Source organism: Piliocolobus tephrosceles, chromosome 5 (genome assembly GCF_002776525.5).
Source record: "Piliocolobus tephrosceles isolate RC106 chromosome 5, ASM277652v3, whole genome shotgun sequence".
Lineage (NCBI taxonomy): Eukaryota > Metazoa > Chordata > Mammalia > Primates > Cercopithecidae > Piliocolobus > Piliocolobus tephrosceles.
In genome coordinates, this window is record NC_045438.1 from 53,095,406 (window position 1) to 53,116,952 (window position 21,547).

The following is a 21,547-nucleotide window of genomic DNA, read 5'->3' on the forward strand; positions in this document are numbered from 1 at the left end:
ATAGGCGAGATCAGTTAATTGGGTTGGAGGGAAGACTGAAGATAGGCAAGATCAGTTAATTGGGTTGGAGGGAAGACTGAAGACAGGCAAGGAGACAAATTAGGAACTGCTGCAATGATCTAGGCAAGAAGGAACCTATGAACTAGGAGGGAGGCTTAAAGACAGCAAGGAGGGGACTATAGGCAGGGACATGTAGGAAACGCTCAGTGGGTTAAGGTGAGTTTGTAGATATGAAAGGAGAGAAGGAAAGAACATTAAGTAGCTTTAAGTGAACCAGATAATTTATAGTTCCTTGACCTGAAACATTTAGAGGCTGTGATAACACTAATAATAATAATCTGTAGTTGCATAAATTACATAGTATAATGATACATCATGATATAATGGTCTTACCAATGCTTTACAATCAATGACATTGTGGTACAGAGGCTTTGGAGGCAGACAGACCTCGATTCAAACCTCTGTGCTGCCCGTGGTATGACCTTGAGCATGGTAGTTAATCTGAACTTCTTTCTTTTCTGTTAAATGGGGGACCATGACAGTACTTACCTTATAGTATTTGAAGGGAGAGTGTTAGAATTGATACTGGGGAGTCTCTCCAGAGAAAGTTTTATTAGTTGTTATCTTTATTTAATTCTTAATTAATCAGCACTCCTGTTTTCTTTAACATGTTGAATTTAAAAGCTCTTAGTGTATTTCTTTGTCTTGCCTTTTAATACCTCGTGAATTATTGAGAAACAAAAGAAAGTGATTATGCAAATGTTCAAAATATCTAATAATACATGAAAGTAGTCATGGGAAACTGGAGAGAAATAACTTTACTGATATTATACTAGTTTTTTTCTGGAAGCATAGCATATTAAGAGAAAAGCTCATTTCAATGAAAGAAAATTTAAAAATTAGAGTGCATTAGAAGCATAATCCAATGAATTCTATTCCTAATGAATACTCAGGCAGTATGTTAACTTTTTCTGAGCTACAATAGCCAAGCCAAAGAATTTAAAGAATGAAAAAAACAGATGATTAAACAAACTGTAAAGTAATTAGAGTAAAGTCTTTGAAAATGCCTCATTAGGCATTTGACTCATTATGACAAATCTTTTGATTTTAGGGCCAGGACATAATTGTTTAAGCAGTTGATGTGTCTTCAGCTCCTTTCACCTTGTCACAAGTTGTCCCCTGTACTGCCTTTCTACCTAGCTTCCAAGTCCAGGCAGACTTTGAAGAGATTCCTTAGGGCTCACCTCCCCTCGAGAGTGCTCTCCGTACCATCTCTCTCCTTTTCCTCCTCATTCCTGTTGCCTGTGTTTATTGCTTTAATAAATTCCCCTAAGTTAACACCTCCTAGGGTGGATTAGAATCATTCAAATCCCCCTTGATTACTGCTAAGTGGAAATTTTATACTCAGCCTTTCTAAATCCTTACAACAATGTGATGAGGATATTACAGTTGCTTTAACCTAAGGAGATGAAATTCAAACTGGTGGCATTTCACACTTACAGTGGGCTTGCAGGATGAAAGAGAGCTTGGTATCTCAATCTCTTATATAAAACAGGTGGGTCTTGTTAGAAAAATCCTTCAATCATTGTTAAGGTTAAAAGTTTGAAAAGAGGTACAAAGAAATTTGCTTTGATGCAAATATTGTTTAGTCAGTTACGTAACTTGAGAGATAATGACAGTGTACACTAGCTATCCAGGACACAATATATCTATTGTGCAGTTGAATATACTGCTCAACCATTCTGGAAAATGGCATGCTCGTGTGTGAATGACAATGTATCTTGCGTGTATGGCATTCCAAGCCAACATGTTGGTCACCGCAAGTAAACTTCTTGACTGTCAAGAGGCTGCCTGTTTAATATTTGCATGATCTAAACTAATTGTTTCTTTTGTTTTTTCCTCTGCTTTATGAACTGGTAGTTTGACCTTTTGGCTTTTTCCCTGAGAGTTAACAAAAGTTAGACAGTCGGGGGGTGAACTTAAGTAAAATTCATATCACTCTATGTTGCTGGTCTACTAACAATTCAAGACAGTGTCTTGGTAGGAAGCAAGGAATGAGTTTTAAATTTGATCTTTGAATTTCAATTATCCATGCCACTCCTGTGGTCCACCATTCTATATAATTAAGAATAAGCTGTATGTTCCATAGTGACACAGCCTGTTGTTTCTGATTTGCAGTTTTCACTTAACCTGGGGTAAAACTGAAATAGAAGTCAGGTCATTTTTTTTTTTTTTCACCTTCTTCCACTCAATTCTAGTTAGATATTTTTGAACTTCTATAAAATGTCTGTGTAATATTATCACCAATAATGTGTAATATTACTACTCCCATGTAGAAGAGGATCCATTCTTCATTGAACCATACCATACCCTTAGGCTCCTATCACATGTAGTTGGTCATATAATATATATAACTTTCTAATTTTATTTTGTTTGTACACTTTGTAGGGACTTTGGAATTTGGCAAATATAGTACATTTAGGGTATATGTATTAGTCCATTTTCATACTGCTATAAAGAAATACCTGAGACTGGATAATTTATAAAGAAAAATAGGCTTAATGAACTCACAGTTCCACATGGCTGGGGAGGCCTCACAATCATGGCAGAAGGTGAAGGGGAAGCAAAGGCATGTCTTATGTGGCAGCAGGCAAGAGAGTGTGTGCAAGGGAACTGCCCTTTATGAAACCATCAGATCTCTTGAGACTTATTCACTATCATGAGAACAGCACAGGAAAAACCTGCCCCCATGATTCAATTACCTCCCACTGAGCCCCTCCCACAACATGTGGGGAACTACAATTCCAGATGAGATTTGGGTGGGAACACAGCCAAACCATATCAGTATGTTAAAGAAAATATTTGTTAGTGCTAAGTGAATCTACTTTCACCTACTTGATTATTTGATGATTTTATAAATAGTCATCTCTTTCCTCATCTTCCCAATTGTATTTTGTTGTTCCAAAGCCCAAACCTGTGTGTCTTGTGTTCAACCACCTGAATCATACAGTTGTGAGACATACATGGGTGTGGTGGTTCCACTTCTTCACATTGTACTACAACTAAGTCATCTAAGTAGTTTGCTCCTAAATTCCTCCAAGAAGGGAAATATCATGATTTGATTTAAATGTGACATCCTTTCTTAGAGACGTTTTCTTTGTCTCCTTCTTCCCCAGTCACTTCCTCCCATCCACTGTGCTTTCGGCAGTTCATTCGTTCATTAATTCATTCAATGAATATTGAATAACTTTTGATCAATGTCTTCCTCCCTCCAAGCTGAAAACTTGATGGAGGGTAACATGATCTGTCTTTGTTTACTACTGCATCTTCCGTGAATATACATTGTAAGTATTGAACGGATTTTTACTAAATGAAGAAATACTTTGATGAAATATTTTTGATAACTGCCAATATCAGTTTCTGAATTGATTCTAAAATTCTTCTGCTGGAAAGTGGATTAGCTTTAGTATGACTGCTGAAGCCTTTTAAAGTGGGTGATAACACTACATTTTGTTTTGTTTTATTAACCTAAGTGCTTTTCTTTGGAATCTTTTTAAAGGAAGATAAATTACATTTATGAAAGAAGCATATTATTTTTAAAGTACTTTATTTTTAAAAGGTAAAATGCTTGTGTAGTTACAATTTGGTAACTCTTGATTTCACCTTAGGAAAAACAATACCACCTTCTAAGCATTTCTTTTTTAGTCAAATCACTTGCTTTTATTTCTTTCTGTAGATCTGCTATTAAAAGATTATAATCACTGCTGCATCTTTCCTGTAAGACTTGATCACATTATTAATTTCTTTGTAAACCTGTAGCATAGGGGTATAAATAGTATTTGGGTAATACATTGACTAATACTGAAGAACCAGACATTTTCTTACCCCAGCCCTAACACAAAGTAGGGAAATACAAGTTAGAACTCATCTCAAAACTCTGACCTCAGAATTTCCTGAGAAATCTGAACCTAGAAAGATTCTTTGCTTTTGACATTTTTTCCCTGGTTTCCACCGCAAGTCTCTTGCTCTTATTTTTTTTTTTTTTTTTTTTTTTTCCTAGTGTTTCAAATAGAGGATGGTAGAGTCGTATAGAACAATCTCAGCATTGGAGGAGCTACTGGAGGTCAACTAGTGCAAATGCTTTCTGGATAATGGAATCCTTTGGGAACATCCCTTGAAAGTCTTCATCTAGCCTATTCTTGGAAACCCCCAATGATCCCCCTCATCATTTCCTATGATGGCAGCTTCTATCTTTGTCATCATCTCTGACTATTTCAAACTGCTTCCTTACATTGAGCTGTAACTAACTAAAAAGTTTCCACACCCTGCTTCTATTTTAACCTTTGGGATCATAAAGAACAAGTTGAACCCGTCTTATGCAGAATAACCCGTGTACAGGAGATGCTCAGGTTTCCTCCATGTTTTCCTTTCTCTAGGCTAACCCTTCTTTGTTCCTCACTTGCTCACTATATGACCTGATTTCGTGTCTCCTTACCCTTCTCGTTACTCTAACTTGAGTAGGCTTATTTTTCTTATAGTTTCAGCATCCAGTAATGAGTGACATACATACATACATCAGGTATGCTCTGATGAGTTGAGAGTAGAGTGGACATATCATCTCCCTTAGTTCATATACTGTGATCTCATTGGCAAATCTGGCAATAAAAGTTGAAATGCCTGACCAAGGACAATGGCTGGTCAGGTGCCATTGTTCTCATCTTTTACTTTTAGGTGTCCCTCAGTTTGTTAAGTTAGTACCTACATGTCCTGAAACTTGTTAAGTTTGTACCTACATAATGGATTAAATTCAAAATCTGTGTTTAACTGAAAACAAAAGCAAATTTCTTTTCAGAGCTAGAATATGGAATCATACTTAGTAGAGAATGATCTTGTACAAGTTGGATCATCTCTTTAAGTAATGGTTTCTCAAACTTACAAGATTATTGTGAGAACTAAATTAGTTTTAAAGTGCTTCCATGTAAAGTGTATGTAAATGCTTAAAATATGTAGTAAGTTCTGAATGCATATTAGTAATAATAATAATCTTTATTATAATGTTTACTATTTCATGAGAAATGCTTATTTTAATACTGAGCAAATAGGAAGAGTTCATGGCTTCTCTATGTTTTTGAAGTGTCATTTAATATATTATATATATATATATTTATACATATAAAACATATATATTTCAGTTACACATTTGTCCAAATACCTTTACAAATTAAAACAAAACAAGACAAAATTCTCACACTAGTTATTTGTTACAAAGTGATAGAACAAGTGATATGTTATAAAGAGCATTTATTTCTCATGTCTTTGATATTAAAAATAGTTGTATTAACTTTGTATCAAAATGATTGCTTCCTTCATTTAAATCTAAGAATTATTGCTGTCTGATAAATATTAGAGAGATTAACTTTTTTGAAAATATGGAAGCTTTTTGTCTTTTTAAAATAGTTGTTTTTGGCAGATGTTAATACATTTCGGCAGCACAGTATGGCCTTTTTCAGGTTCAGGTGCTGAGCCCAAACCTCAAAGAATCACTGCAAAAGGATTGGATCCCCCCACTCTTCACCCCATTTCATAATTTGGTTAGTGAGAACCACAGCTGGGTAAACCTTTGGGGGGAAATTATCAGATAAAACAAACTCATTTTAGAATTTTACAACTTTTAGTTAGGAAAAACAAATACATTTGTGAAAAGCTTAAAATCCAGTAAATGACTTGAGGGACTTGTGGTAATCCTAGGGTGATGAGGAGCAGGTTAGTAGCAGTGAAGGACTTAGCACCCCAGGGGGCCAGAGGCTGTAATATACCTTACGAGCAAGTCATTCTTATTTAGTCTTGCCCATTCAGAAATCTACTTGGACTAAATGCTTTTAAAAATGCCCTTTTAATTTACTATTAAAAGAATATTCCTAGCAGAAGTAGTCTTTGATGCTAAATCATATTTTAAGAATAACTAAAATTAGAATTCTGTTCTTTTTATAACACTTGTTACCTACACACACTCCTACCTGGTGTGTCAGAGTCAGTTTGTACAGGCTGACCAAAGCCTACTGTTCAATTTTCAGGAGTTTTGTAAGCCATTTGATGTCAGACAAGTGGCCTGAAGTTTGTTATGGTGGCAGTATTTACACCATGAAAATTGGCAACTGCTACAAATAGAAGTCTTTTTCTTCTTCTCTTGGAGAGCCACTTGTTAAACACTTACCAGCTCACCTGTGCTTGAAAGTATTTCTTCAAATAAAATGAAAGACGGTTAGCTTTGAAAATTTTTTGTATAAAAGTTTACATGGGAAAAAAATAAACTAATTGTTTTTCTTTCCCCCTGTGTTTTCAGGGATACGAAAAGACCGAAGAGGAGGCAGAATGTTGAAACACAAGCGCCAGAGAGATGATGGGGAGGGCAGGGGCGAAGTGGGGTCCACTGGAGACATGAGAGCTGCCAACCTTTGGCCAAGCCCGCTCATGATCAAGCACTCTAAGAAGAACAGCCCAGCCTTGTCCCTGACGGCCGACCAGATGGTCAGTGCCTTGCTGGATGCTGAGCCCCCCATACTCTATTCCGAGTATGATCCTACCAGACCCTTCAGTGAAGCTTCGATGATGGGCTTACTGACCAACCTGGCAGACAGAGAGCTGGTTCACATGATCAACTGGGCAAAGAGGGTGCCAGGTAAGAATGCGAAGCTCAGCTTTTAAGAGTCAATAGCTTTTCAAGAACTGGTTGTGATGTCATGGGAGAAATAGTGGGGGAAAAAGAAGCAATAACATGTTACGTAATTGGTTTCAAGGTTACAGGAGATGTATTCATTTTCAGTATCAATACACTGTAATTTTCCTGAAGATTAGGAAATAATATTTTTAAATCAAAATCCAGAAGACTAAAATGTTTAAATTGACATAATTTATTTTTAACCCATCTTATTTACCAAAAAGATTTAGGGTGGACACTACATGATAAAACTATTTAATAGTATATGTTCACATTAGCAGAAACTTGTAACACTAAATGATCTACAAAAGTTCTTAATATTAATGACCTTTGTTCAAAACATCTCAATTATTAATAAAACAATGTTATCTTAAAACGATTTTTAAGATTGGGTGTGGTGGCTCATGCCTGTAATCCTAGCACTTTTTGGGGCTGAGGTGGGAGGATTGCTTGAGCCCAGGAGCTTGAGGCCAGCCAGGGCAACATGGCGAAACCCTGTCTCTACCAAAAAATTTTAAAAATTAGCTGGGTGCAGTGGCACACACGTGTGGTCCCAGCTACTGGGGAGGCTGAGGTGAGAGGATGGCTTGAGTCCAGGAGGTTGAAGCTACAGCGAACCGTGTTTGTGTGGAGTGCCGCTGCACCCCAGCCCGGGTGACAGAGCAAGAGCATGTCTCAAAAAATAAACAACAAAAAAAGTTAAGAAAGATCTTTATGGATTAAAGAGATAATAAGAAGTTTACTGACTGAATGCCAATTATTTATCCAACCTGGTGCATGCTTAGTATTTTAGGAGAAAGAGAAAGGCAATGGAAAAATAAATTAAGGTATCATCCCTGAAAGAAACTTTCAGAAAGACCCAGTGGCTGAAGTGATACCTTGTTCCTTCAGTTGATTCTCTCAGAACTGGTGTTATGGTAAAATTGGACTGTTACTCCTGTTGTTCAGGGAGAAGAACTCAAGTCTGTATGGAAACAAGGCTAGAAAATGGCTTTCTCCCTGCCCCAGCGTATCCATTCAGGAGCTAATGTAGATGAACCAAGGCAAGAGGAAGTTAAATTTTTTTCTGGGCTTATAGATTCAATGAGTGATAGATTTAGTTGGAGGTTTTCTCATTTGGTTTCTTTTAACAGATGAAATTAATTGTTTCCTATGAAGCATGAAATGTTTAATATGAAACTAAAAAATGTGGAGTTTGTACTTGCATTTCAAGGGTCACTGCTGTGTTACAAGCCAAGTGAACTTATGTCTGGCCTTAGAGAATCTTACATGTATTTGCATCTATCAGCATATAAACATGTGGGCCGTAGAATAAGAAGCCAGCAGTACCAGAACCCAGCCTTGTTAGAGGCCACCATTTTGGTGGTTTGGGTGGTTATTAGATTACATGGAAGCATGGAGAATAATAGGCAAATGTAGGTTTTCAGTGTCAGTCGAACTGGCAAACAAAAATTCCTGGTCATCTTCAGAATGAAAAGTTTTCTTGAGTACCTACATATTTTAGCATTTTTATATGAGGCAGATACAATATAAGTTAATTGTTGGAATCTAAATGTAATGTGGCTGTAAGTTTTTTCTTTATATTTGTTATTGCCTTGTTCTTATATTTTAGGGAAAGAGAAACAAACAAAGAAACTAATGGTCATATATTTGAGAGCCAACTCTTGGTTGCTGTTCAGTTTTATTTTCCTATAAACATATATTTTCCCTCATGAAATCTTGGTAATATTAGCTCTGGAGTACTGCTGAACTGAAGTATCAGTAGTACTTACATATCAGTAGACTCCCATCATGACATTTTTATAATAATAAATATTGAAGAGCATTTGTAACAACTGGAATTAGGCTCAAATACATTATCAGCAGTTGAAGACTTCACATCAATAATCTTCTGAATTTAGGAATAAAATGGAGAAGTCAAGGAAAGGAAAAGATTATACACAGGCTAGCAATTGTTAAAATATAATTATTAAAGCCAGAGTTAGACAAACTTATGGCAATAAGATGTGTAATAAAACCACTCTATAACTTCATCATGTTAGTTTAAAAGACCTGAATGATTCCAAAATCCTTAGATCAGTAAACTATGTCTTCTTACTGGATAATTTAAAAAAATTATAAAGGCAAAATGAAATTATATATATGTGTGTTTGTCTGTGTTCCATGGGAATACAGCTGTTGTAAATCAAAGGCCTACTTGTCTGACCAAGCAGAATAAAAATAGTCATTGATTTTAAAGAGACGAAAAATGAGGGAAGAAAAAAGTCTTCTGCAAAAGCTCTACAGATGGTTGTCAAACTTTTCAGAAAAATACACAAAGCAACATTTTGAAAAGGATTTATATCTTTTATATATTCAAATACCATCTATTATTTAAAAAATATAGCCCACACTGAAAATCTGATATAGACAATATAACGTTTACGAGATAATAGTTTGAGAATGACAATAATAATAGTAATTTTTAAAAAGAGGAAATAGGCTGGGCACAGTAGCTCACGCCTGTAATCCCAGCAGGTGTGGGCGGGTGAATCACCTAAGGTTAGGAGTTCAAGACCAGCCTGGCTTTTAAAATGGCAAAACGCCATCTCTACAAAAAAATATAAAAATTAGGTGGGCTTGGTGGCACGCAACTGTACTCCCAGGTACTTGGGACGTTGAGGTGGGAGAATTGCTTGAACCTGGGAGGCAGAGACTGCAGTGAGCCGAGATCCCACAACTGCACTCCAGTCTGGGCAAAAACGAGACTCTGTCTCTAAATAAATAAATAGAGAAGGAAATAGTAAACATCATTAGTAAGAAGAATAGCAAAAAGTTCAGTTCTGGAATTACCCGGAATTAGCTATATGATACAAAAACCCTCATGGATCATTTGGATAATCCTCAGAATACCTGTCAATATAACAAAAACTATGAATTGACTTCATTTTGAATGATGAATTTTTAACAAAAATAGTCAACTTTGGGCTATCTTAATAGTTCTAGAAGTGCTTTCTTCTTCTTTTTTTTAATTAACAGAATATTATCAAAATTTTCAAATGTTGATGATTATAAGTTGAATTTTCCTTTTCATTAATACCTGGGGCTTATTTTTTGACTTGATACATTTCTCTACTCAGAATTAAGATGTGCAGAGCTTTAGGATAAAATGCATCATAAAAGTGTGAGAGTCAAGTTCCAATCTGTAAAGTACTTCTAGTAGACCTGGATAAAGATGACCTTAAGAAATGATTTTTTTTTTTCTTTGCAGTTTAAAAACAACAGTAGCAATAAGAATGATAAAACCTATGAAGCCAGCTCCGATAAAAGATGCTTTTTTATAACACATACTATTTATCTACTTTTTGATATTTATCTATAGAGAAGATTTTCTCCTTATTGTTTGCTGAAATGTGTTTATCTTTAATAGGAATTTTATAGCCTTATCCCTGGGTAGAAATTCAGTTTTTTAAACAGTAGATTACTAAATCTTAATTTACTATTATTCTACACATGGTAAAACTAGTCAATAACTGTAATATCATTGAGCTGAAGGTTAAAAAAGAAAACATATGACTGCAAGAGTGGTTGTATTTTTGATTTCAGCATCACACTCAATTGCATCATTCAGTGGTTCATTCTTAGTTTTGGTGTTAATGAAATATATCTGAGATTTTTTCCCCAGAAGCTTGAATTGTGTCACCACAGTGTCCTTTTGATTTATTAAAAGTTAAGCCTTTTCCAAAATTCGCCATAATTTTACATGTCTCAAAAGCAATGTTATACTTCAAGTTTGTGCTATAATTCTATGTATTTTGTGAAGATTTTGATAGACGTCTAGCCCTGAGTTTTTTATTGCCTGTTAAATGCTTATAACCAAAAGTGTGATAGCCTCATGAGCTGCTGCTGGGCACAGATCTGAGAGAGTACACTGAGAGTGTTGGCCCAGGAAGAGGACAAGGGGCAGTTCAGTGGCAGCTTGGCTTTGTGTGAAACATGCCACCTTAACCACTTCCTCATTCTTTTAGTGGCAAACTAGGTGACCTTCTCCTTCCTCTTTCCTGTCGAGTCCCCCTCTACTCAACACTCTAGAAGGCCCCTCTTCCTCCTCAGACCTGACTCCCTGTCATTTACTTCAGATGGCCTCCTTGCTCCATTTTGGCCCCAGGGGTAGACAATCTACTCTCTCTGGATATGCCTCCCAGCAGCCCCAAGTTCAGGTTTCTTGGAAGTTTCTCTGTTGTCTCGAGGATGCATGGTTGTGTGAGTTATTCCAGGGCTCAAGGCCTGTTCTGTGTCTGTGTTCCCCAGGAATCCAGGAATTCGATTCTCTGCCTCTCATCCTCATCTTCATCGTTAAAATTAGCAGATTTGAGCTCAGGAAATGCTTGAATAGATGAATAAATGAACAAATGACAGGTGATTTTTGAAAGTCTGGAGTTTAAGAAGTCTCTGAGCCCTGTTACCGCTCAGTTTTCCCATAAACTAGAGCTGCTCTCTAAGGCTGTGACATTTCTCTTTTTCCTCCCCTCAAACTCTACCTGTTGTTCTGATATCTCCCGGACAGCCACCTTAGTGAGGTTCCATTTCCAACCTCTCTTTTGTAAGGGACAGAGAAATAGCTAGAGGAATACGGAGCCATGCACTCTGAGGACTTTAGCAGGCTTCAACTGTCTATTTGCAAGTGAGTTTCACTTAGTGAATGAAATTGGAAACTTAAAGTGGGTAGGGATGAGGGTTCTGGGAGAGAATGTAACACCTCAATCTGGGAATTGGGAGCATCTTCAAAGACACACACTCAATTCTGGGAGGTCCCTGTAGATTCCAGAGATTTAGGAGGGCTTCCCAGGACTCTGCTTCCAACCTGTCATTGGACCAGTAAACCCTGCTGTCAGGCTGTTGTGGTGTCCAACAGCATGCTTTGGCAAGGTAATGAAAGATAACATGAAATGGACGCATGGGAGACATCCTGGAGAGATGACAGAAGCCTCTGTTTAAGGACAAGATTCGCCATTTAGATTTTGCACCCACTGTATAATAAGAGCCTTAGGATTGGGCTGGAATCACCCTAGCAGGCATAATAGCAGCCCCTCTGGAGTGGCAATATGCAGCTTTTTTGCAAATGTTCCATGTCCAAGTCACCCCACCCAGCTTTCTACTGCTCCTGTGGGATCTCTGGTGAAACTCAAGGAAAGCAGCTGTTGTTGACTGGATTTTTCTTTCACATGAAACTTTGAAGCCTCATAGATGCTTATTGGCTTGGATGCTATTAAACCTTTAAAAATCCTTTTTTCATCTTGACAGTATTTGAGAAACATGTCAGGGGCATTTTGCCCACCCTCCTCCAGGTTCTGTGTCATTGGGTGATATGGTTTGCCTGTGTCCCAACCCAAATTTCATCTTGAATTCCCATCTGTTGTGGGAAGGATCCATGGTAGGTAATTGAATTGTGGGGGCAGGTCTTTCCCGTGTTCCTGTGATAGTGAGTAAGTCTCAAGAGATCTGATGGTTTTAAAAAGGGGAGTTTTTCTGCACAAGCTCTTCTTCTCTTGTCTGCCTCCATGTGAGATGTGCCTTCCACCTTCGGCCATGATTGTGAGGCCTCCCGAGCCACATGGAACTGTATGTCCATTGAACCTCTTTCTTTTGTAAATTGCCTGGCCTGGGGTGTGTCTTTATGAGCAATGTGAAAACAGGCGAATACAGTGAGTCTGGGTCAGGTTGTGTTTATGTTGAACATAGTGGACTTGTGGTGCTTGGTGTCCCCAGGGCACCCTGTGGGGAATGTTGGCCTGTGGCTTTGCTACTTCCAGGGGGATTTGACATGGAGAATGTGTGTTTTAAGTAATCGATATATTATGATTGAAGTGTGTTACAGGCTGAATTGCATCTCCTCCAAAAGATATGTTAAAGTCCTAACCCCCAGTATCTCAGAATCCAACCTTCTTTGGAAATAGTGCCTTTATATAGGTAATCAAGTTCAAGTGAGGTCATTAGCACCAGCCCTAATCCAATAAGGACTGGCATTCTAATGAAAGGGGAAATTTAGACACAGAAATAGACATGCACAGAGGAAGATGACATGAAGAGACACAGGGAGAGGACAGTCATGTGACTGGAGTGCTGGGTCTGCAAGCTGAGGAACGCCAAGGTTTACTGGCCAACATCGGAAACTAGAAGGGGCAAGAGTGGACTCTCCCCTAAAACCCTGAGAGAGAGCATGGCCTTGATTTCAGATGTCTAGCCTCCAGAGTGGTGAGGCATACATTTCTGTTGTTTTTGAAGCCACCTAGTTTTTGATACTTTGTATGGGAGCCCTTGGAAATTAATACAAAGTGTATTAAAAATAGAATTTTCTTCTATTGTATTTTTTAAGCAAAAGAAATAAGGAGCTATTGATTTAAGGAGGAAAGTTTAGCTCATCTAGTAGAGACTTGGCTAATCATTTACTCTTATGTATTTCTTTTCTGGCCGCCCAAGTGGTTCACTGAACTGGCTTAGAAGTTGATTTATAATTGTAAGAGTTTCACGCATCAGAAGTTGATTTATAATTGTAACAGTTTCATGCATCTACCTCATAAATACCTTGTAAAAGATTTTAACCTTCAGAATAATGCTTTCCTCTGGTACTTTAGTAGTTTATCCTTTTTTTGCATCTTGGATGCATTTGAATTCATCCTAGTATGCTGTGTGAGGTGGGGTTCCAACATGGTTTTCATACAGATGACTCCACCATTGTTTCAATTTCATTTGTTGAACAGCCTCCTACAGAAGTATTTTTCAGACTTCTTTTATACTTGACTTCCAAGTTTACTATTGGTTAAGAGCTTTTTAGTAGGGGGAAAGATATGACCCATTGGCCTACTTGTTTCATTATTTTTTCCAATTCTGAAATCTAAAATAAAAAAAACCTTTTTTATTCAAAATTATAGTTTCACTTAATTTATATTAACTGCACAGATAGTGTGATTCATCTGTCCTACTTGGACATATTTAGTAACTTTTAATTCATCTTAGAAATAAAAGATAGAAATCCATGAGACTTGAGACATTTAAATAAGACCAGTACTGACAGGTAATCAGGTGAAGTACCATTTGTTTGTAATAGGACATCAAAACTGTTCCCCAAGAGTAAAGGATGTTCCATTCTCACTTTTCCCGTCTGTCCTCCCAAATTCTTTCATTCTTCCTACTGCTTTGAACCAACTTGAAAAGTTAGTCCACTCAGAGCCTCAGCTGTTAACTTTTAGCCTCTGCAAACAAACTAGCTATTTCCCTCTTTGTCCCTTTACCATCAAACTTAGTTGCTTCTCCTACTCCTCTCCCTTCTGCCAGGGTCTCCATCCTTGTTCCTTATTCAACAATGGAATCATCTTTGTGCCTGACTCCTCTTTACTGTGTGCCACTGGCTCCTCCTCTTCACCATCTCTAAATTTATGCTTCTTTCCTGTTCCACTGTCATCAGCTTGGTCTATATCCTACTTTGATCATTTGGATTTAGGTCCCACCCTAATCTAGGATGACTTCATCTTAACTTGATTACATCTGCAAAGACCCGATCTCCAAATATAATCACAAGTAAAGGTTCAGGTGGACGTGAATATTAGGAGAGACAACACTTCAATTAACAGTTTGGCATTAGGACTTTATTATCTAGTTTAGTAATTGCTTTAACAGGTAAATAATAGTATCCCCTAAAGTTTAAAATGCAGAATCAGATTATGCCTCAGGGTACCTAACCCTAGGTTAACCTTTCTTCAACAAAGTCTTGGGAAAGACCTTTGTAAAAAGGCTGGTGACCATTTTATTTGATTTCTACTTTCCAATATTATTTGCTTAAATTAGACAATCTCCTTGGCCCACCGTTTTCCCTGCCATTCTCCGCTTCACATAATGTCTTCATTTTAATTTTCCCTTGTTTTATTCCCTGAACTCCCTTCTCTCTATTCGGATTCTCTACTCATTTTTTCCCCTAATGAGACACCTGACTTCCTACCTCCTTTCTGAAACTTCAAACTGCTTAGCAAATACAATTTTGAATTGAATTTGCTGTCACAGAACAACTAGTCCTTGGTCCAGAGTATCTTGCAGGACTGAATCCACTGGGGTCTAAGACACAATAATAACTCTTAATTATTTTCTTCTTTCCTTCATGGTATATTTGTTGCTGGATGATGAGTTTATATTACGGTTGAATTTCCTTTTTGAAATGAAAAGATGAATAGTCTTTATTGGCTGAGTATCTATTTTTATCTAGAAGACTTTGCAAATGAGAAGTATTTCGACAATCTGAGGTTAATTTGCTTAAGCCGTGAACTTGTTCTTTAAAAGTTGTATATGTGCAAAATAAATTTAAATTAAATAAATCATATTTTAATGTAGTCAGGGTAGCATTCATTTAAATAAAACCTATGACAAATATCCACGTGAAGTTACCACTCCTTTAACAAAACAAGTGTTCTCCTTTTTTATTGAAATATTATTTTTCACAAATTGAGATTCCTTAATGTGATGGCCACTTGGGCTGACTATAGTATAGCTGCATTCTTAGAATGACCCTGAAACCATGTGGCTTCTCCAAGATACATGTGACTGACTTTCTGAGGTGACTGCATTGAATCCTTCTGGATTAACTTATTCTGCATCCAGATCCCTGGAAGCCATTTATCCCCCACAGTGGTGTATATTTAGACCCATTGTGTGCTAACCTCTCTGTGCCCCTAAGTATCAACATAGCTAAGCCAAAGTTCCAACTTTACTGCCTTACAAGGGAGGTTACATCTTAGTGATGAAAGAGGTTAATTTTCTTTAGGAGTTGAAGACCAGAGAACTGCAAAAAGGGGAGAAAATCGGTGTGGCCTCTAATGAGAGCTAAGTGAGTGAGGGAATAGAAAACAGCGAGGAACGGCTGGGCGCGGTGGCTCACGCCTGTAATCCCAGCATTTTGGGAGGCCGAGGCGGGTGGATCACAAGGTCAAGAGATCAAGATCATCCTGGCCAACACGGTGAAACCCCATCTCTACTAAAAATGCAAAAAATGAGCCGGGCGTGGTGGCGGCACCTGTAGTCCCAGCTACTCGGGAGGCTGAGGCAGGAGAATGGCGTGAACCCGGGAGGCGGAGCTTGCAGTGAGCCAAGATCGCGCCACTGCGCTCCAGCCTGGGCGACAGAGTGAGACTCCGTCGTAAACAACAACAAACAAACAAACAAACAACAACAACAAAAGAATACAGTGAGGACCTTGGAGGGAATCTTACAGGGGAGCAGAATTAAAAGAGAAGAATTCACCTGTTTCCTATATAACTCCCTCTGTAACCGATAACTTTCTAGAGAAAGCTCACTGAATATATTTGAGATTTGTTTCATACCACTTTTATGTTATTGCCTTCTTTCACAGGAACCAGAGAGCTCTAACCTGTAGATGTGCATGGTTGTCTTTACTTTAGACTACAGTCTAAACTGACTGTTTATTTTTGGCACAATTATTACTTCTCTCCTCTCACCCCGCCCCTAGCCCTTTCTTAATTACCCCCATTAGGCATTTTTCTTGCTAGCCTGAACTAAATCCCCTGTCTCAAGAACATGGTTGTCTCAAGAACATGGTTGCACATTGAAATAGAATGTTAATTCATGACGAAATTAACTGTTCCTGATTGGGAACCCCTAGTTCCAGGGAATCTTAGGGTTTCAATTCTGTTGCCTTGGTTACTAAACCGTTCCATGCAGTTTGCTCAACTTTGAATGGGTACTTCTAAGGAACATTCTCCCTTGTAAGTAAATTGCTTGATGTGTTAAAATCTAAGTTCTGTTTTAAAATTCTTGAGACAAATTCACCATGATTTAGTTTTAAGAACAAGTGGCCTTGTCTTTTTAGTCTAGGATTTATCACTTAGCTGTATCTAGCAGAGCCCTTAATACAATAGTAGGAAAAAGCAGAAGTGTGATTGCTAAATGAAGGGGAAATGTAATAAAATGATGGAAGTACCCTTTTCTTAGGGGGAATTAAAGTTTCTTTTTGTAGTGTTACATGTATTCATTATGTGACTTTCATAAATACAGATCCCATTAAAACGGTGGGCAGTTCCCTCTCTGGAGGTGTTAAAAGTGTCTCTTCATAGAATAACATGGCACATCATAACATTTGGTTCTTTTTACCTGGTCAAGATGTTTGCTTATGGCATTTGAAATGCATATTTTAAAACTAGGTAGATGAATGGTTTAAATATAAAAATTCATTCAAGGCCCTGAGCTATAGAAGAATATCTTCCAAAATGTGCATTCAAGTTCTATCTGTCAGCGTTTTTCTTTTTGCATCAATAAGGCAGCAGTGGAATACAATCAGGTTTGTTTTTTCTTTATTGCTGTCCACAATTCAGAGATACAGCCTGAAAAATATGTTGTCTCTTCCCAAGTAGATCTTGTAACTCCCTGAACTGCGATCCAGACCAATGCTGCCTTTACGCTGGGTCTGTGGAAGTGGGAGGGTCCACTGAACCTGGTTATGAGAGGTTTCAAATTAAAAAGATTTACAAATATGTGGATGTGTAATCAAATAAAATCAAATAGTCAATTAGTATCCAACATATACACGTCAAAACACGTAGCCACAATCTCATAAAATCAGAGAGATCTACCTAAATAGATTTGTTTGCCTAACAAATAGCAAGACCACTTTGACAGGATCTTTAGCATGACGGTGATGGGTAAATGGTTATTATTGCCCAGTTAAGTAATTTTTGATTTGCTTTGCCTTGATTACTTTTAATAAACTAAACTTCACATATCACAGAAGCGATATTTTTTAAAAAGAGGGTATATTCTAGAGCTAGATAGTGGTGATGGTTGTGCAACAGTGGAATGTACTTACTACCATTAAACTGTATACATAAAAAGGGTTGAAATGGTAATTTTATATTATATACATTTTACCAAAATAAAGAAAAGTTATATTACTTTCCATAGCATATATAAAAAAGAAACAGACATTTCATAGCAAAAATAGGATAAAAATGATATTAAATTCATAGGGGATTTCTCTTATCTAAAACTTTAGATTTGATTCTTGGATAAGAATATAAACACATTGCAAGAAGATAAATCAATAAACCAATAAAGTAAGGTAGAATAAATAAATAGAAATAGGTGATATTTGCGGCTCTGACAGCATATGATAATAATAGTACAAACAGTTTCATTTCATTTAACAGTTATTTGATGAACTCCTGTGTGCTAGGAACTGTTATTTTAAAAACATATTTAATTTTTATTTTAGATTCAGGGGTACATGTGCAAGTTTTTTCTATAGGCAAACTCGTGACCTGGGGCTTGGTGTACCCAGGTACTAAGTGTAGTCCCCAACAGTATTTTTTTTCTGAACCTCTCCTCCTCTCACCCTCCCTGACATAGGCCCCAGGGTCTGTTGCTCCCCTCTTTTTGCCCATGTGTTCTCATTATTTAGCTCCCACTTATAAGTGAGAATATGCGTTATCAGGTTTTCTGCTTCTGTGTTAGTTTGCTAAGGATAATGGTCTCCAATTCCATCCATGTTTCTGCAAAGGACATGATCTCTTTCTTTCTTTTTATGGCTGCAGAGTATTCCATGGTGTATATGTACCACGTTTTCTTCCTCCAGTCTACCATTGGTGGACATTTACATTGCTTCCATGTCATTACTATTGTGAATAGTGCTGTAATGAACATCCATGTGCATGTGTCTTTATGGTGGAATGATATATAATCCTTTGAGTATATACCCAGTAGTGGGATTCCTTGGTTGAATGGTAGTTCTGTTTTTAGTTCTTTGAGTTCTGTGTGTGAAAATACACCAGAGAGCAAAATTGACCAAATCTCTGCCTTCACGGAACTTTCATTCTACTGCACCAGTTATTTCATGAGGAATATGAATACTGTTATTAATATCTGCCCACTTCATACATGAAGGAGCAGAAATGGAGCAGAGTTTACTAATTTAGCTGTTGCAGATAGCAGCTAATTGTGTGCCAGGTGCTCTTCCAAGCATTTTACCCCATTAACTCAGCCGAGTGCTTTTATTTTCCCCATTTTATGCCCAATTTATGGATGACACCACTGAGGTAGAGAAAGGTTAATAACAGAATTGTTTAGTATTAGGGAAACAATTTGAATTCTAGGACACTTTTACTGAAACTCTTAGTATAGGCTAAAGAAGTGACTGTGCATGTTTTAAGAGTTGTATCATTTTATCATTATTTGGCTCTTTTCCAAAAAAAAAAAAAAACCTTTCTCCTTTCTCTCTCTTCCATGTGACAAACACATGTCTGTATATTACAGCCATTGAAGGACACAGCTTTTGCCATTGGGCAACCCAGTCCCCTACTAAGTATTCAAAAATATTCGCTATTATCATTGTTGGTGGTTTTGAGGATTTCAATATAATTAATTTGAGCCTAAGTTTTTAAGACTGTTATGTGACTGAACAGAAAATCATGAGAGAACCTGGAATTTTGCAAAACTAGGATAGAAACCAGTTTCTAAAAAGCATTTTAGACATTCAGCTTGTGTATTTCTTTTAACATGTGTTTTGTGATCTGCCTTCATGCTTTCATGCCTTTATTTTCTAACAATCTTATTACAACTAACCAAAAGTAATTAAAATTTGATTGTTTTGTTTTTACATGTTGTTACAATTAAGAAAAAAAAATTCTAGCTATTGACCCCTGCCAGTTTTTGGAGTTAATATTAATTAGATTTGGGGCTACATTTAAATGCTTCCAGTTATCCTACAAGCTTAAAGTATTTATACATGCAAATACTTAAATGAATTAGGTACAAGAATACAGAGGTAAGAAATAGAATCTGTTGTAGAATAAATCCTATTTCAAATGTGACTGTTTTAGGAGTTGAATCAACCACATATTACAGAAAACCCCCAAGATAAAGCCTTGGCATAACCAAAACACAGTTTATTTTTCCTCTTACATAAAATTAATCTAGACATGTTTTACCAGTGGTATGGCAACTCCACAGTCAAAGGGACCCAAGTCCATCTGACCTTCGGTTCCCTTATCCTGGCACAGGCTTCCATTCTTAAGGTCGACTCCTGGCCTAATGGGGCTACTGGAGCTTCAGCCATCACACTCTGTGCTTCCTGTTATATCCACTGGTCAGAACTTTAGATACATCTGTCTAAAAGGAATGCTGGAAATACAGTCTTTAAGCTGTGCACAGTGTACCTGAAATAAATGAGTTCCTTTAATAAAAAGAGTTGAATGGATATTTGGTGGGCAAAGAGCAGACTCTGCTACAATAACAAACTTCATAATTTTAGAATTAGATATCTTGTTTAATGAATATTTTGACTTGGTGAGTGTCAACTTATACCATAGATAGATTATAACTTTGAAAAGGAATTAGATCACGGTAATATAAAATTCACACTAAGGCTCTTTTGGGGAAAAAAATCTCTATCATTTATTGAGTGTTTATTATCTTCACAACATCCCTATGAGTTAGGGACTATTTTTGTGGGCATTTTGCAGATAAAGAAACAGAGGCATCAAGATGATAAGTAGCTTGACTAAAGAGAGGTGGAGCTCTGGGCAGTGTGGTTCCTGTGTGCCCATAAGGCCATTGCACAATGCTGCTTCATCTTGTAATTCAGAAAGTATTCCAGGATGTGGCAGTTGGTCATCGTGAATGTTCATTGTTATCTTGTGGCTTTGTGAAAAGTTCTGGCCATTCAAACGCTTTGAGTGTTGAGATTCTGTGCACATAAGATTGTACTGTGTGCATGTTTCTAAAAATGTATGTTATAGGTCAAAATGCACACACTCATTTACCTCTAAGAACAGTTCTTATATTGAAGGGAAATTATCTGTAAGTGAGAGAACAATGTGGTTTTGAGTACAAGTGGTGAAAAGACATTGAATAGCTGTTTTCAGAAAGCATCACTCCCCTGTACCTCAGAACCCAGCCTCAGTGCCGGTTGCAAGCCAACAGCTTTGATGACCTGAAGTTTTTGCATCACTTCTTTTTTGCCCGTCTTTGGGATTCAAAGATGATAAATTTGAAGTCGAGTTCTACCGCTTCCATTGGAAGAGAAAAAGTTCCCGTGTGTGTTTGTGTGTGTGTGTGTGGTTACGGAGAGATGTTCTATGCATCTGCAGGGGGTGCTGCCATCAACAAGGAGGGCAGAGTGGGATGAAGGGCTTGGGAGGCCAGGATGGGCATCTCTGATGAGCTCCAGAACTCTCCACCTAAGTGTGCAAGTGTAAACACTCCCTGATGTGTGAACTGGCCATGTCAAGACTAAATATTTAGCAGGAAATGCCCCCTGTTCAACCCTTGCCTTCTCAGGTGTAGAGGTTGGGTTTTCTCTTCCATCTTTGTTTGAATTATGTCATTAATCAACCTTAGTGAAAGATCACTTAGTCATTTGTGACAGCATAAGTTCTTAATTGTTAGGAATCACTGGTGCGGCACACATCTTTTTCTATCCATGAACAAACTCAAATGCTTATTTTCTCAGAATGAGCTTTTATTTTTTCTTTTTTAAAAAAGTTTCTTAGGATAAATAATCACAGCCTTTTTCTTTGTCTCTCCCTTGCCCCCAGTCTCATCTTTTTCTTAATCTTTATATTCCTATATTTCAGTGAAGAGTCCCCGTGCCAACGCTGTGCTGTGGGAGGCTCCTACCTCCACCAGCTTTTGAGGGGGTTGTAGTCCTGAAACCTTAGAGGTTCCACAGCCAAGCTGGGGGTCTTTCTGGAGCATGGATGGTGCTAAGATCTATGAACCCAGGAAGCCTGACACATTATTGTGGTGTCTCAATTCTTTTTTTTTTTAATTAGAAAATTTGTATCAAATTGCATT

General features: G+C 37.4%; 1 protein-coding gene across 3 annotated transcripts in view; it reads left to right on the forward strand.

The window, feature by feature from the left end:
• ESR1 (estrogen receptor 1) overlaps window positions 1-21,547 on the forward strand; it is a 395,979-nt gene that overhangs the window by 227,710 nt on the left and 146,722 nt on the right. For all 3 annotated transcript variants that reach the window (XM_023206137.1, XM_023206136.1, XM_023206138.1), the window contains one exon: window positions 6,344-6,679. In XM_023206137.1, the coding sequence (XP_023061905.1) occupies window positions 6,344-6,679 (336 nt within the window). The remainder of the gene's footprint in view (window positions 1-6,343; window positions 6,680-21,547) is intronic.